This window comes from Sus scrofa, chromosome 6 (genome assembly GCF_000003025.6).
Source record: "Sus scrofa isolate TJ Tabasco breed Duroc chromosome 6, Sscrofa11.1, whole genome shotgun sequence".
NCBI lineage: Eukaryota > Metazoa > Chordata > Mammalia > Artiodactyla > Suidae > Sus > Sus scrofa.
The window spans coordinates 145,606,986-145,625,076 of record NC_010448.4 but is presented as its reverse complement, the minus strand read 5'-3'; the positions used below and the strand labels follow the sequence as shown (position 1 = coordinate 145,625,076).

At 35.9% G+C, this 18,091-nt stretch overlaps 1 protein-coding gene across 18 annotated transcripts in view; it reads left to right on the top strand.

The window, feature by feature from the left end:
• MIER1 (MIER1 transcriptional regulator) overlaps positions 1-15,458 on the top strand; it is a 70,445-nt gene extending 54,987 nt beyond the window's left edge. For 13 of the 18 annotated variants that reach the window (XM_021096499.1, XM_021096507.1, XM_021096510.1 and 10 more), the window contains 5 exons: positions 123-204; positions 1,294-1,388; positions 4,027-4,154; positions 9,054-9,193; positions 12,210-15,458. In XM_021096499.1, coding sequence (XP_020952158.1) covers positions 123-204; positions 1,294-1,388; positions 4,027-4,154; positions 9,054-9,193; positions 12,210-12,538 — 774 coding nt within the window. In that variant the 3' untranslated portion in view covers positions 12,539-15,458. Of the gene's footprint in view, positions 1-122; positions 205-1,293; positions 1,389-4,026; positions 4,155-5,531; positions 9,194-12,209 lie in introns of all 18 variants that reach the window. The other 5 variants (XM_021096505.1, XM_021096500.1, XM_021096512.1 and 2 more) reach the window with 3 other exon arrangements.

Genomic DNA, 18,091 nt, shown 5'->3' with positions numbered 1-18,091 from the left:
TGATTAGACACCTTCATATGCCACAGGAACAGCCCTAGAAAAGGCAAAAAGACCAAAAAAAAAAATTGTAGCCTCAGTTGTCCATAATCCAGGTCACATATTGAAGCCTTTTATTTTTTTAGGCATTATATGAATTAGTTAAATGCAATTTTGATACAGAAGAAGCATTGAGAAGATTAAGATTTAATGTAAAAGCAGCTAGAGGTAAGCATAAATATTGAATTTTTTTTCATGATGTAGCAGAAATTTCACTTTATCAAGGTATATCTAAATATTGATCTTTCTGAATTCAGTAAATATATGCTGGATAACAACTTGTTAAATAACTTGTAACACAAGCGTTAAACAAGGCATCATAAGGAATGGGATTAATACTGTCCCTTCCTTTGTGGGAAAATAAGACCATTTAATTGAAAATACATAATGCCTTTCGATTTCAAGGCATTTTTATAAGTATTTTGTAATTTGATCTTGGTAATGATCCTATAAGCTAAGTAATGTTACAGGTGTTACCTTCACTTTAAAATTGATGTAAAATTGAGCTGAGGCAAACATAAATAAGCCATAACTAAAATCCAGGTTTTTTTTTTACTCTAAACTGGCTGCTAACACACTTCACTAACAGTAGTGTTTATATATTATTATGTAACAAATGAGATATCTTCATTCATTAAACAAAAGTTGGAGGGGCTCCTGAATTGTGAGCACATAACCATGAACAAGATCCCTGCCTTCACAGTGTTTAGAACCTAGGTAAGGAAGCTGAAAAATGAGTTCTTCCAAGAAAAATTAGGGGGTACAATTCAAACTCACTGCAATGGGCTTTAACCTAGTTGGAGGAAAGGGTGAGGCCCTTAGAGAAAGTTTCAAGAACAAAGTGATATTTTGAGGATGTAAATGAATTAGCTGGGTGAGGAGGGAGGTGAGATAGGAGGCAGGAAATAATTCTAGGCAAAGGGAACAGCATCCACAGTCTAAAGAATATAATGAATTTAAGGAATTGAAACATGGCCAGTATAGTTGGATCATAAAGAATATAGGGAAAATAATTTAAGGTTTGAAGAGTTAGGGGCCAAAACGACCGAAGGTTTATGAAATCAGAAGTTTTTGTCACATTATCTTTTGCAGCCATCATTAATAGAGCTCCGGAGTGAAATACTTCCTTCATTGTTACAATAAAGTTTACATTTTTATTTACAATTGTGTTTGTTATATGCAACATTTGGGAGAATTATTTCTTAACAGTATTAACCCTCCCTCCCTCCTTCCCCCCTTACCACCCCATTTTGTCAGAGGAATTATCTGTTTGGACAGAGGAAGAGTGTAGAAATTTTGAGCAAGGGTTGAAGGCCTATGGAAAGGACTTTCATTTGATTCAGGCTAATAAAGTAAGTAATGCTGTATGTTTTCTCTTTTACAAAAAGAAATTTAGTAAAAGACAACCCAGATCATATATCTATTATTTTTCTACTCTATTTTCTAATGTTAAAGCTTCTGTAATGAATGTTCTAATATATTGGTATTTAGGGAATTATGACAATAAGCATACGTAGACTTCTTGGCATGTATTTGTCAAGTAAATTGTTTTCATTGCATAATATTGGAAGCCTTTAAGAATATGACATTTACATGTATACTCGTCAACTTCGAGATGGGATTTGTGTGTACAATGTAATTATTTAAAGCTATTTTCCACAGATTTGTGACAGGTTGTTTTTTAGGTCGGTCTTTAAAATAATTTTGAAACTTGAAAGCTTTTTTTTTTTTTTTTTGTCCTTTTTTTGTCTTTTTGCCATTTTTTGGGCCGCTCCCACGGCATATGGAGGTTCCCAGGCTAGGGGTCAAATCGCAGCTGTAGCCACTGGCCTACGCCAGAGCCACAGCAGTGCAGGATCCGAGCGGCGTCTGCAACCTGCACCACAGCTCATGGCAACGGCTGGATCGTTAACCCACTGAGCAAGGGTGGGGATCGAACCCGAAACCTCATGGTTCTTAGTTGGATTTGTTAACCACTGCGCCACCATGGGAACTCCTTGAAAGCATTTTTAACATGACATTATTTACAATTAAAATATATTTTTACATTTGCTTAAGTCCTGAGTGGTCTAAAATCAGATACTTAATATTTAAATTGGTATTAATTAGGATTTAGTTTTCCAGAGGACATTGAAATAACACCATCCCAAATATTTATAAAGAAATCAAGGTCTTACTTTCAATATCATGTTAAGACTTTTTTGGCTAGTGGTTCTAGGTCACCTAATATGTTCTTATTACTTAAGAATTTTGGGGGACTATTTTTCCTGCTAGTTACACCAGATTACTCCAAGGGTCCCCTCCATGGCTAATACAGAATGGTTTGGTTAATAGTGTTTGAAATCAAGCAGGAATGCTAGAAAACTCTTAATCTAAAATATCCTCCCTTTCAACCATGAGACAGTGTATTTTTTTTTACAATCAGAAACATGTGTGGCCAGCCATTAGCATAATGCACTCCTTTAATAGAGACTTACTTAATTGAGGCTTTTTGATAATATTTATGAAATTCTACATGCCACAAAATACCTTTTCATTTTTGCTTTCAGCAAAGTACAGTTGGCTTAGGTTATGTGTACATGAAATAAGATTCTAAAAAGGAAGCAACAAACAGCTTGAGAAGATGATTAACTTTTTTTTAAGCCAGATAGCTGTGTCTTAAGGCAACGTGAACCAAAGTCGTAAAGTGCAAAGGAAAAGAAAAAAGAAAAATATATATCAAGTGACAAAATAAAGATATCACGTTGACCTTAGGTACAGTCAGCCCACAGGATACTACTTCAGGATCAGAAATTGAGTGAAATGAATTAAAGCATACCGTCCTGCATCCAAACACTCATTCAAATACCTTTTTTCCCTTTTTTCTTTCTTTCTTTTTTTTTTTTCCCCATGGTTGGCCATCCCAAGGCATGTGGAGTTCCCAGACCAGGGACAAGATCTGAGCCACAGTTGCAACCTTCACTGCAGCTGCAGCAACATTGGATACTTTAACCCACTGTGCCAGGCCGGGGATTGAACCTGTATCCTAGGTCTGCAGAGACACCACTGATCTCGTTACACCACAAGCGGGAACTCCCCTTTCTTCCTTTTTTTTTTTTTTTTTTAAAGCTGCAGCATAATGGAAGTTCCCAGGCTAGGGGGTCAAATCAGAGCTGCAACTACAGGTCTGTGCCACAGCTTATGGCAACACCAAATCCTTAACCCACTGAGTGGAGCTAGGGATCGAACGAACCCGCATCCTCATGGCGACTTCATCCTCATGGCGACTGCGTCAGGTTCTTAATCCTCTGAGTCACAATGGGATCTCCCCCTTTTTTCCTTTTAAACTCCTATTGTTTTATATGCATTGACCCTAACCAGCTCTTCAAGCTAAGTAGCAAAAAAAAAAAAGGAATTTTGGCAGCCTCATTTGCCAATCCCATGTATGTTTAATATTATGTAAAGGTAGCCATTCAGTTGCCCAAATAGGTAATAGCACACTAAGCCACTGGAGTAATTATTAAACAGAGTATTAGCATTATTATAATAACCTTTAACTCACTATGGAATATTTTCGGCCTTTCTGGAAACTAAGTCTGGATCAGTATTGGGATTAGTAAGGGTTTCCTTTAAGTGGGAAGTTAAAGGCAGATTCCCTAGGTGCTCTGTGAATAGAAGTATTTGAAACTATTCATAACATTAATTTCAACTCAAATGCCAGTTGTAGACATTTTCAATAAAAGAGGGGTTTTTTGAGGTATATGAATATGATATCTTCTTTAAAAGTATAATGCCAGTATTTGAAGACCTGTTGTCAGTGTATTATTTCTCTTAATGGGAATTTAGAAGGAATAATTTTTAATACAGCTGTTAGAGTATTGTATTTTATAAATAGTATTATATATTACTTAAAGACTAGCTACATTTGTTTTCAGACTTCAGATATTTTTCATGATTGTAACTCCTTTAAGGGGGAGGTGATTCTTAAAAACAGGTATTTGTTTCTTACAGGTTCGAACAAGGTCAGTTGGTGAATGTGTAGCCTTCTATTATATGTGGAAAAAATCTGAACGTTACGATTTCTTTGCTCAGCAAACACGATTTGGAAAGAAGAAATATAATCTTCATCCTGGTGTAACGTGAGTTTATTTTTTCTTTTGAGTCAAGTTTTTGATAAGCTTTTCTAAATTTTTCTTGAGAAAATTGTAATTTTTAGAATTTTCTTTAATAGTCTAAGAGTATACTTGAGTTTCAGTATATCCATTTATTGACATCTTCATGGGGGCATTTAGACTTTTCACTGTCTTATAAAAAACTTTATGAACTACAGTTTATATTTTTTGAGATAACTAATTTATCAAAGCTAATGTTTGTTTTCGGTAGTATTCCTGAGAGGAAATGGGTCAGACATGCCCAATCTATTTTTGGTCCTGGAAACCAAAATGAGATTTGGATATAGGCATCAAAGGGGAGAGACATAGGGTTATAATAAATCCGGTCAAATTGCATTTTTTGTTTTTTTTTTTTTTTTTTTTTGGTTACAAAGTTTTGTGGGGATTTTTTTTTTAGTGGAGAAAAGAACATGTACACAATGACTTCCCTTTTCCTAGATGTCCTGAAACCTTTTCCTCTAACAGAAATAATATTTAGTAATACAACTTCAGCTAACTCCCAGCAATAGAGGGAGTAAGGTTTGTTATTATATCCACTTCTTAAGCAAAATGCCGTATAAATCTCATTCAGTCCCCATGCACCAAATTCTCTTAGCCGCATTCAGTCTAGCTATGGATGAAACACTGTCCCACTACCACTGATAGTGATTTGTTACTTAAGTACATAGTACATAGGGTTTTGAATCATGTCATTTGCTCCTGCTTTCATGTCTGACGAGGCATTATTGTAGTATTTATTGACTATCATACTATCCTTGGTTATTCTCTAATGTTTACAGAATAAAAATAGTGCAGAGTTGTGACTTCATTTGGTCAGCATGCACCAGTAAAGTTCTTAAGCCTGGCTGAATAACTGCCTTTGAAAAATGTTCTTATATGCATATTTGCTTGTGCTTCTCAAACTCCTAGTCTGGACTGTTTCTTGGTCATATTTATTTACAGCTGTCTCTGCTGGTCACTTCCCCAGAGGATTAAACACACTAAAATCCAAAATTAAAATCCACTCTGAAAAGCCAAAATTATTTTAAAAGGAATTAAATGGGTTTGATTGCCCCTGGAAATCATGGGCATTGGACTGCCTCATTTCCCATTATCCAAAGCTCATAATGGCTAGAGTAGAATTTTATATATAACAGTAATCCAAATTTTTATCTAATTACTTTCCGATCAATTTATAGTTAATTTTTTTTCTGGATTATTTATTGGTAATAGTGTCAAGGCATAATGATGTAGAACTAGATATAGCTGTCTGGTCTACAGAGTATCTCTTAAAATAGTCAGTTTTCAAGCTATTCTATAGGGAAAAGCAATAGTAACATCTTTCATTTTTTTCACCCATTTCAGAAATAATGTTCACACACGAGCTACAGGCAATCTGTCGTCATCAGCAGTAAGAACATAAGAATTGCCATGCTGGGTCAGACCCATGGTTCATCCAGTTTTCTCTTTCAGAAAGCATCACCAAGGGAAGTGTTGTGGGCTGGCTTAGTTGGTCCTCTGTGATGTCAAGCTCAACAGGTTAGGTAGGGATGTGCTGCCAAACAGTTTTTCTAATAATCTCTCCATAGCTTGAAATTTTTTCGAAGATACTTGTACCTGTAACCTTGATTCTTCTGAAGGTTAAAGTATTTTGTATGTGGAAAAGCCAAAGTTAAAAGTAATCCCGTATCTTCTCTTTTCTCAGGCTTTAAGAGTTAACAATATGTCCCCTGGTGTTACGGTATGAAGTGAACAAATGTTTTCCCCCGTAGATATAGGTTTCAGCTATATCCCCCTCTGGGTCTTTTATAAAGTTTTTTTATTAATTGAAAGAAGTAGAATTTTTTACTCCTAGTCATCCCTTTGAGCCATGTTATATCTCCTATAAGAAGCCACGACCAGACTGTGTATTATTTCCTGATGGGGAAAAATTGTGGTTTTCTGTAGGCACAGAGATATTCTAGTTCATTTCCAGGGCCTTCTCTTACTGTTAATAGTTGTGCTTTAAGTGACCATGGAAAGAATTAAGTTAATGCCTTTAGACAAAAATTTGAATGAATTTTAAATCTTCCTTTTTAGTCGTAATCCACAGTTAAGAGCAAATTATCCTGGAAGTTATTTGTTCATTTTTCTATTACATTGTTACCTTCCATTTGTTCATCAGAATGAAGCACATTTGCCACCTTTCTGCCTATAAAAGGCCTTTGAAAGATCCTACTGTGATTCTCTTTATTCACTACTTGGAAGAATTGGTAGCCATGCACAAATTGGAGATTTTGCTCTTAAGAGCCTTGCAGATAGTTGTGGGGGTTTTTTTGTTTGTTTTTTTGTTTTTTGTTTTTGTTTTTTGGTTTTTTTAAGAGTAAAAATTAACTCAGCGTAATTCTGACTATCTGAATACTACACCAACCCTCATGGATGGTTTCTCTGACTCCTCATTCTGAATGCTGTTAGCCTTTAAGAAACAATAGTAATGATTCTTTGATAATATCACTGTTATATTGAGACATTTAAAATAATGTTGATATGTAGTCAGTTATAACTCCCTTGCTTGGCTCCATTATCCATTCCCACTATGCCAGATTTATTTCCAACAAGTCCTTCTCAGGCATCATTTGTTCCTATTAACTTTAGCTTTTGCAGTCCTTTGGTATTGCATTCATCATGTTTGTCCTGTTTCTGTGTGCTTCGGATTTACTACCTATTTGTTCTATAATGATGAATGACATAAAGCTGAAGAGGTCTTTAAAAGACCATCAGACTTAATTCCCACCATTTATAGATGAGGAAAGTAAGGCCTAGAATTTTATTTTATTTTATTTTATTTTTTTAGGGCCGCAGCCACGGCAAGTGGTGGTTCCCAGGCTAGGGGTCTAATCGGAGCTGTAGCCGCCAGCCTACACTAGAGCCACAGCAACTCGGGATCCAAGCCACGTCTGCAGCCTCCACCACAGCTCACGGCAACGCCAGATCCTTAACCCACTGAGCGAGGCCAGGGATTGAACCTACAACCTCATGGTTCCTAGTCGGATTCATTAACCACTGAGCCATGAAGGGAACTCCTAGAATTTTATATTGCTTAGCTTGCGGTCATAAATGTTTCTTTGATATGTGTTAGTTTTGTACCTCTGACCGTTAGAATATCCTTAAGGTCAGATTCCAAATCCCTGTATTATAAGCTACATATTTTTATCTGTAGTTTTTGTATAAACTACAGACTACTATCTGTAGCTCTGTATAAACTACATGTTTATAATATACATCCTTATGTATAAACTATAATGTGGTCATGTTGCTCAGAGTAAAAACTACAGGTAATAGTCTGTTGTAGATTTTTTTTTTTTCTTTTGTCTGTTGTTGTTGTTGTTGTTGTTGTTGTTGTTGTTGTTGTTGCTATTTCTTGGGCCGCTCCCGCGGCATATGGAGGTTCCCAGGCTAGGGGTCGAATCTGAGCTGTAGCCACTGGCCTACGCCAGAGCCACAGCAACGCGGGATCCGAGCCGCGTCTGCAACCTACACCACAGCTCATGGCAACGCCGGATCGTTAACCCACTGAGCAAGGGCAGGGACCGCAACCTCATGGTTCCTAGTCGGATTCGTTAACCACTGCGCCACGACGGGAACTCCTGTTGTAGATTTTTACCACAGACTTTTCAGAAAAGTCCTAAGCCCTTCCATGATTTCTTTCTTATCCACATTCTTAATTACCCTGCTCACAAAATTCTAAAAGGTTTATTTCCTTTATACTTATTCCAAGAGAATTTTTAAATAAGTAATATAGCCAAGTTTTTTTTTTACACTTGTACTCTGTACCATGCACAACTTGGGCATGAGTGGTGCAGTGGTAAAGCAGACTAAATTCCCTGCTTTCAGAGAATTATTCTAGCACAGGTGACAGAAGACTTTTTCTGTAAGAGCTAGAAAGTAAATATCTTAGGCTTTGGAAGCCTTAAGGTCTCTTGCAACTACTTAGCTCTGCTGTTGTTTTGCAGAAACAGTTATAGACACTGTGTAAATGAATGGATGTTGTGTTGCCGTGTTCGGTAAAATATTATCCACAGGAACAGGTGGCCAGCCCACAGGCCATAGTTTGCCAAACTTCATTCCAGTGACTTAATAGCAACTTTATAATTTATAAAATACTTTGCTACATTTATCTTATCCAATGACCCTCTGTGGTAGATAGGTCATTTATGATTACATGTACTTTATAGGTAAAGACACTAAACCTCAAAAGAGAAGTACTATCTTTTAATCTCAACTCAGTGTCACTAATCTTGTCTTTGGTGTCATATATATAGTTCAGGAATGACTTAGGGAAGAAGTGAGCTCTCTTCTAACAATATACTGGCAGATAATTGCTTGACTTACCATATTTAGCTCAGATCTAGCAGGAAGGTAATATAGAAGGTAACCAGGAAATTTCAGGAAGGCAATTCATTGTTAGGTCCTAATTTGTCTCTCAGGTACTGCCATAGCCATCAAATAGTGTTTAGGAACTTGATAATTCCAATCTGTGTCTGTTCAGAATTCTTTTGTACTCCTTCTGAGTGACATCATTCCTGTCTCTTCACTTACAGTTTCTCTGTTTGTAGTTGGGCCACTCTGATCACTTGCGTAGTTTTAAAAAAATTTAAAACTTCCTGTAGGTCTTTAAAATTTGCTAGCATAAAGCCTTTACACATTTTTCCACAAACATGTAACCAGAAGGACCTTTCCATTTAAATGTTCAGATCCTGGTGTCATAGATGAGGCACTGGAATGAATGTAAGTGAAAATTAGGATACATGTGCTAATCAAGTCTTGTACATTTAACCTCGGTCACTTTTAATTTTCAGCTGTTTTGAACATAAGAAAGTAATTTTTATTATTTCACTCACTTTTAAGGGATTACATGGATCGTCTTCTAGATGAAAGTGAAAGTGCTGCTTCTAGTCGCGCACCATCCCCTCCTCCAACTGCCTCAAACAGTAGTAACAGCCAGTCGGAAAAAGAAGATGGCACTATAAGCAATAGTAATCAAAATGGTAAGCAACCAGAGAAACACCTCTGTTCCTTCATTAATGACAGGCATGTTTTCTTCAGTAGCCTGGGGGTTCAGTTTTGGTTTCTGTTAAACTTCTAAAGCATAAGGTAAAGGCAAATTGTATATACCAGATGAAACACACATGATATCAGCATGCACGTATATCAGCACACACAGAATGTGTACAAATTAATTAGAATGATTGGATAATTGATGTCACTAAAAAGTAAGTTTAAGAAAGTATATTAATGGAGTTCCCGTCATGGCTCAGTGGTTAACAAACCTGACTAGGATCCATGAGGGTGCAGGTTTGATCCCTGGCCTTGCTCAGGGGGTAAGGATGTGGCGTTGCCGTGAGCTGTGGTGTTGGTCGAAGACGTGGCTTGGATCTGGCGTTGCTGTGGCTGTGGCTTAGGATGGCAGCTACTGCTCCAATCCGACCCCTAGCCTGGGAACCTCCATGTGCCGCTGGTGAGGCCCTAAAAAGGCACAGGACAAAAAAAAAAAAAGGTATACTATCAACAGTGACCATTTTCTTTTACGAAATTAAGGAAATATCATCTGCTTTCTTAATCTGGTTGGAATGTCCAGATGTAAGTATTCTTGTTAATTTTTAGACAAAAACTCCAGCCGTTTCATGTCAGAAATACACAGATATTTATGAAATACTTTTAGGGCTTAGAACACTTTATCAGGGAATTGGTTTAAGCATATATATATGAAAAAAAAAAAACAGATAACAAGGACACTTTTTTAATGTTTTCCTCCTTGATAAAATAATAACCCTAGGGTGAGGAAAGGCCAGCCTGAACATTAACACTGTAGAGAAACCTTTTATTTTTATTTCCATGAGAAAGAGAAGCAAAAGGCATGCTGATAGGTTTGAGATTCAGGTAGTCTTGTTTAAAATATACAGTGGACCAAGAATCTCTGAGCTGATCAGTAAGACCTAGTCACAGAATTATCTTGATTTCTACTTTAATTAAAGTAGTCTTAAGAAAGACCATTGCTGAGCAGGAAGTAATAAATCCTGCAGTCCTTTTTAGGAGGAAATTGGTAAATTAGAGATAATTTACCACCTGCTTTTTGCCTCCCTGCTTCCTGATGTAGCAACCTTTGGGGAGGACCAGTGGAGAGCTCACCTCCCCTGACAGAAACTGGAACATGGAAAGATTTGACCTTCGTTCTGACCTTTGGTCTCACACTGGCATTTAATGTACTGTAGTGAATATACTTTGTTCATTTAATGACCTAGCCTTCCCCTCATTACTTCCCGTCTAAGAACAAGCCAAACAAAAATTAGGGCCCAGCAGCCATTTCCTGATTCAAAACGTTCCATTGACACGATTTCTAATGCCATTCATATCCATTCTGAAGTCGAATAAGAAGCTGAGGCGCTGACCTTGGGACTAGGGGTAGAAACTCAGGCAGATGTTTAAAGGACTGGGTTTCGGTATCCACAGGGGTCCAGGAACCAATCCCCTGCAAATGCCAGGGACTGCTATACTTCTGGCTTTTCTTAATTGTTAATAACACAAAAGTAATCATTTCCCTTTTTCTTTTTCTTTTTAACCAGTTGATGAGAACATGCAATTTAGCCTAGGAAGAGTGTTCATAAGTTACTTATACTCAGTAGCCCAAAAGCCAGTCACATCAGGTATAAATAAGATTTCCAAGTTTTTCAAGAAAAGGAAGAACTTTCTATCCCAGTTGTCTTTCTTTTATAAGGGGCTTTAATGAGTATTTTTAAATCTTATATTATTTTTGACCTAATGACAGTGTCACCTAGATCATTATGCTTAACTCCAACAAAGTTGTTCCTTTGGTATCTTATGATACATATTAAGCACTCATACTTCGAGTGCACTTTTGAGTTGAGAAAATAGATTATTTTCTTTGACCAAAATGTATATTTGAGGCACATTCTTTTTGTCTTTTTATGGCTGCACCTGAGGCATATGGAAGTTTCCAGGCTAGGGATCGAATCAGAGCTATGGCTGCCTGCCGACGCCACAGCCACAGCACACAGCCACAGCAATCCAGGATCCGAGCTGCGTCTCTGACCTACATCACAGCTCACGGCAGTGCCGGATCTTTGATCCACGGAGTGAGGCCAGGGATCGAATCTGCATCCTCATGGATCCTAGTTGGGTTCATTACCACTGAGCCACGACAGCGAGAACTCCCTGAGGCTCATTCTTCATAGTAAATATTTTCCATCTTTATTATCTCCAGCAGCACATTCTTTATTTTACGTTAAGTATTCCTGAAATTTCTCCTTCATTTTGCAGTCACCTCTAACATTACCTTTGTTGCTTTCAATAGACTAAATAATGCTTCCTTTTCTCGGCTGTTACAAAGAAATTTATGCTTTAATTTTAGCATTTTCAAGTATATGCTTGGGTAGTGCAAGTATTCATTTTTTAACATTATGACAGATTACTTAAATCTGTTTAGACAAATATAGTGTATGATCTTTAAAAGCACAGTACCTGTAGATTTACTTTAAGAATGAAAAGGTCATATTATCTTGCTCTTATATGGCAGAAAATTTAAGCTTCTAAAGTAAAAATAAAATTCTTTTTTTTTAACATGGTTTTAGAAAGTTACAGCTCTTTTGCTAAATCTGAATAATTTATGCATATCTTTGCTTTAACTCAGCTTATTTAAACTGCTGGATCCAGTGCATATTTGTTGCCACATAATACCAGCATGGTGTTAATAATACATGCCAAATTATGTTCCTAATTCTCTACATTTATTAACTTACTGACTCTTCACAGCAATACTGTAAGATAAATTTATTGTTATCCTCATTGTATATATAATGGAACTGAGGTATAAGAGAGTATAATTAACATGCCTCAGGTCACACTAAAAATAAATAAAGCCAGAATCCAAACCATATGCATATGCAGATTTGATACCTTACTTCTTTGATAAAAAGCTCTTTTATAATAGTTGACAAATTTAACTTTTTAATATCAGTTATTTCATTGATGTTTCTTCCAACTTAGGGGTGTCATCTAATGGACCAGGTGAAGTGTTAAACAAAGAAGAAGTGAAAGTTGAAGGGTTGCACATTAATGGACCAACAGGTGGAAATAAGAAACCACTTCACACAGATATGGATACTAATGGTTATGAAACAGATAACCTTACCAGTGACCCAAAACTTGCCCTTATGACTACAAGAAATGAAAATGATTTTGATGAAAAAAGTGAGAGACCTGCCAAAAGGCGAAGGGTAAACAGCAATGGAAAAGAAAGTCCAGGTTCTTCTGAATTTTTCCAAGATGCAATTTCACATGGAAAGTTTGAAGAACTTGAGAACACGGATGACTAAATTTTAGACTTATTTTACTTTCTTTGGAGTAAATTCTGGTGTGACTAAAATTTTCAGGGTTGAGGGGTTACCTTAAAAAGTTGATTTCCTTGAAGCAGTTGGTGAAAATTTGAAAATTTGAATTGAGATCCTAACTTTAGTAACTAAGATTTCATAATTCTGCCTTTTGCAGATTTTTTTACTTTAAAATTGTAAAGACCCTTTTAATGATATAACAGTTTACTAAATTTGAATGAACTAAAGCAATATCTGTACCTTCTTATTTGATATATTAATTCTAAAATTCCACTACAAGGTACTTTTTGTTAGTTTGATGATAGAGAAGAGAAAACCAAGTTCAAATTTGATTAACACCAATTTTTCTGAGTTTCTGAAAATGTCTTTTATAACAGACATTTTTCTCTCCATACAAATTAAGTACCATTATTGAGGAAACCCGTATGAATCCTGAAAGTTATGCTAGCATGATTTTTTTATATATAGAAGTTTAAAAATAAACCAAGTCAGGTTTGATATGTAAAATTGTTGACATCAATGATGTCTTTCCATATTCTTATCTGGGCTTAAGAAATACATTCTGTATTTTTCCAGATTCTTTGTAGCCTTTGAAAGATTTCTACAGTACATATGTCTTGACTGAGCTGTCCTTTAATACAAAAGCTTGTATAATTTTCTTAACTTGTACAGTTGGTAAACTTTTATGGGAGAAATTGATATTCTGAATCTCTCAGCTTTCATTTTATTTTGCTAAGGTTTTTCTAATGAATTTTTAAGTGTTTGTGTAGTAACTAAGTCATGTTTCTTATCCAGGTGGTAAAAGCATTCATAAAGGATTGTGAACATTTGTTTTTTTCAAATTCCTACTTAAGGACACATAGCTTGAGAATTCTGAAATTAAGCATGGTACTTAGATCGCATAGTTTGTTTTACATTTGCTATGATTTTCAAAATTATTTTTGAAGCAAGACAAAAGTTTAATGTTGGCTTAAGTGCTTAAATGTATCATGCTGACCAGAATCCTGTTCAGTTATTTTTGTATGCATTATGAAGTTTCCCATTTTTTGCATTAAATAAACAGGGGAAAAGGTCGAGTGATAGTTAGAAAAGTTTTTAGATTTTTTTTCATTTACAGTCCAGGTTTTCCAATTTGATAATGTATTTCCAAAATGAAAATAAGATATGCAGTAAACCATCACCCTGTGTGATTACAAACGAGATCATCCATTTGCATAGCCTTGCAAGAGTGCCATTTTATTTTTAGTGCAAAATTCTTGTTAAAAATTGTAGTTTTATAAAGCTGATAGACCAACCTATATCCAAACTTTTATAAAAGATTATTAACTATTCTTGTTTTATCACACAGGCATACCCCAGATGCTTCTGCCAATTCATTTGCAGCCATCAGAGAGCCACTGCCTTTTTAAAATAAATCTTCTGTGGTCTTGTTTTTAATGGCTCAACTGTCTGATGTAATTGAGTAGAGGTTTGCACTGAGAGACTGTGGTTTAGGCCTTACCCCCATGAAGTATTACTGTTAGCCTCTGTTCGTTCAGACTGCTTCCCTCCACCAATGTGAACAACTTTTTTTCCCCAAACAGTGTTAAAAGCCACTTTCCAGCACTTGACTTCCTATGATGTAGATTCACTGTTGTAACATACATATCCATAGTAAATATCCAGGTAAATCCAAATTTAGGGTGGAAGTGTTGAGAAGCGTGAATTTTTTTGTTTTGTTTTATGACATTATCCAGAATGGCAGCTTTAGCAGATGGTCACAATCCATTTTCTAAATCAGACTTTATTATACAAGTCCAAAGTATCCTAGCTCTTTGTCAAAGATAGTCTATAGAAATATTTCAAACAAATAGTGATGCTGTACTTTTTTAAAAAATTGTTGCAATATTAGAGATGCCATTTTCACCTTTTTTAAAAGATGCATTTTGTTTGCAGGTTTGTGAAGTTCTTGCAAACTGATACTACAAGACAACATTTTAAATAAATTCTCAGGCATGTTTGCAAATACGGCACATGTTGTATACATATTAGGAAATTTTACTTTTCTTAATCTTTTTAAAGTATGCCTAATGAAAGACATTCCACTATTATAATACATAATGCTCAGCTTTTCATAAAGAAATATTTAATTGTTTATACAGGTATTTCACACAGTACTTTGTTCTTTACAATACAGCCACTATAACTTGATAAGTCATTGCACTACTTTAAAATTTTTAGTAATATCATGAACTTAATTTGCTTAAGATTTAGTACATTTCGTAACTCTTGACAAATTGCATTGGGAAAGGGAGCCTTTGTTAATAGTTACTGAGTCTCCCTCACTCCACGCCTACCCCAGCAGAGCACTCTATTCATTTGGAATGGTTTTCTGTTTATGATATGTTTGTTTTCAAATAAAGTTCAAAATCTACAACTCAGTTCAACACAAATCTGTTGAGCTTTAAAGTGTATTTGAAGTAATATTTAAATAGGCATTTAAAATTACGAATTAGATGTTTTTAAATTTATGCATAGTAATTTTGCACTGTAAAATAATTCCTTTCCCCATTCCCTCTCTGCCATTCTGAATATGCTTATTAAAATATTTTTTAAACGTATTTGTTTAAATAATGCTGTGTGAATGATTTTACTAGATTGAGTAGGTTTTAATTATAATTTTAAGTTTATATGATGCACATTGTTTACATTGCAAATATATACACTCTCTTCCTTCTGCTCCTAGACAAATTGCATGCAGTAGTGTTTCAGTGGCTTCTGACCCTTTTTACCTCATCATAAATGATGTATTTATTTATGGTCTTTTTTTTTTTTTCTCCAGAGAGATCCTTTGTCTGTGGGACTCTGTTCACTTATTTCTCTTCCTCTGAATTATATATATAATTAAAAACATTTTGTTTACTTCTTTGGCAGTGCAGTTTGTATCATACATGATTTTATAGAAGTTTTATCACAGTATTTGCTGTGGTCTCAGTAGCAAATTAAGAGTGGGTGCTTTGAAAAGGTGTGGGGGTGGGTGGGCAGCAGCTGGTGAATTTTCAGAGGCAAGGTGTTTACTGATGACCCTAGGGGTGTATAACTGGCTCTATATCACTACTAAATACCAAATCAGAACTATAATCCATACTCATGAAAAATGGCAGTGCAGAAAAGCATGTAATAATAAGTGGGGGAACCAGGGATTTCCAATTTTTGCTTTTATTTATTTTTCTAAAGTATAGTTGGTTTACAGTGTTGTGCCAATTTCTACTGTGACAGCAAAGTGATCCAGTCATACATATGTATATTCTTTGCGGGGGAGGGGGTTATTACTATAGTTAGGAATGTCCAAATTCCATAACCTTATTTCTTATTTACCCTCAGTATTGTTTTAGCATCTTTTGACATCTGTATGTGCGTAGAGTTTCTTTTTCGAACCTGATTTCTTTTTATCATAGTTTGTTTTTATATAAGGGCCCATGACTTATTTAGGATGTATAACCTACAGTTGACCCTTGAACAACAGGTTCAAACTGCATGGGTCCATTTATATGTGGCTTTTTTCAGTCCATATATACTACAGTACTACATGATCCATGGTTGGTGGAATCTCAGATGTGGAACACTGGATAACAGAGGAAAGGTTATACAGAGGGCAGAGTGTAAATTATATGCAGATTTTCAACTGCATGGAGGGCCGGCCAGTACCCCAACCCCTGCCTTGAAAGGTCAGTCATACTTAAAATGTCATTTTTCTTGTTCTGAGGAGTAAATTTTTTTTAATTGACGTGTGGTTGATTTACAGTGTTGTTTCTGGTGTGCAGCAAATCACAGCAAAGTGATTCAGTTACATGTACATACTCTTTTTCATGTTCTTTTCTATTATGGTTCTCCATTATGGTTTATTACAGGATAGTGAATATAGTTCCATGTGCTATTCAGTAGGACCTTGTTGGTTTATCAATTTTATAATGAGTAGTTTGTATCTGCTAATCCCAAACTCCTTAATTTTTCCCTCTCCCCTTTGGTAACATTGTTTTCTGTGTCTGGGAGTCTGTTCTTTTTGTTGTTGTTGTCTTTTTTAGGGCCACATCCACAGTACATAGAGGTTCCCAGGCTAGGGGTCCAATTGGAGCTGCTGTAGCCACCAGCCTACACCACAGCTGGATCCTTAACCTACTGGGCAAGGCCAGGGATCCAACCCTCAACCTCATGGTTCCTAGTCGGATTGGTTTCCACTGCGCCACCGCGGGAACTCCTCTGTTTTTGTTTTATAAATAAGTGCATTTGTGTCATGTTTTAGACTCTACATTGTAAGTGATGATATATGGTATTTGTCTTTTTCTGACGTAACCTCACTTAGTATAATCCCTAGGTACATCCATGTTGCTACAAATGGTATTATTTCATTCTTTTTTATGGCTAATGTTCCATTGTATATATGGACCACATCATCTTTATCCATTCATCTGTTGATGGACATTTTGATTTCCAAATAACTTGGCTATTGTGACTAGTGCTGCTGTGAACCTTGAGGTGCATGTATCTTTTTGAATTACAGTTTTCTCCAGATACATGCCCAGGAGTGGGATTGCTGGAACATATGACAACTCTTTTGAGTTTTTTAGGAACTGTCATATTATTTTCCATGGTGATTGTACCAGTTTACATTCCTACCAACAGTATGTAGGAGGATTCCCTTTTCTCCATACCCTCTCCAACATTCGTTATTTGTAGACTTTTTAATGATGGTCATTCTGACTGGTGTGAGTTGATACCTCATCATGGATTTGATTTGCATTTGTCTAATTAGTGATATTGAGCATCTTTTCATGTGCCTGTTGGCCATCTGTATGTCTTAGGTAAATTGGAACATACTTTTAAATTACTTACTCTGTGAAGAACATTGAAGAGAAAGGAAGAGTAGGCACGGATCTCAAGGAAATAAATTTAATGACTCTTTGCCCTATAATTCTAGCTAAATAAGGTTTTCCTCAAACTTTTGTTAGACATTAAGCAATATGAGATAAATTTATTACTCTCACAAGAAAGAGCATTTATTTTTAACGCTTCCTGCAAGGCTGATGATAACAACTGCTATGGATTAGTCAGGACCCCCCCACACACACACACCTTTTGTCATTCACTGTCCAGGGAGCACTACTGTAAGGTGGCGAATCTAAGTTTGGGAGAGATGAGGCCTAATGCCAGTTTGGCCCAGTGAAAGAAACAAATTCACTTTTTGCTATTCTCATCATTATGTGAATGGTTGACTTAATGTAGAGTTGGCTAAATGTGTCTTTCTGCACACTAACTAGAACTTGTTTGTAAAGTGAACTCAGATGAGTTCTGAAATAAATGGTTTTACTCTTTCTGAAAGAAGAGAGACTTTGGATTAATATGAGGAACATACACTTAAGCTTTTTAAAGAGAATAAAAGATCTGGACCCAGAATTAGGGTGGTTTCTTTCAGAACTGAAAGAGATCAAGCAAAGAATGGCATCAGACTAAATAAGCCTGAGCCATTTTAAATCCTGACCAGGAGTGCAGGTTTAGGGC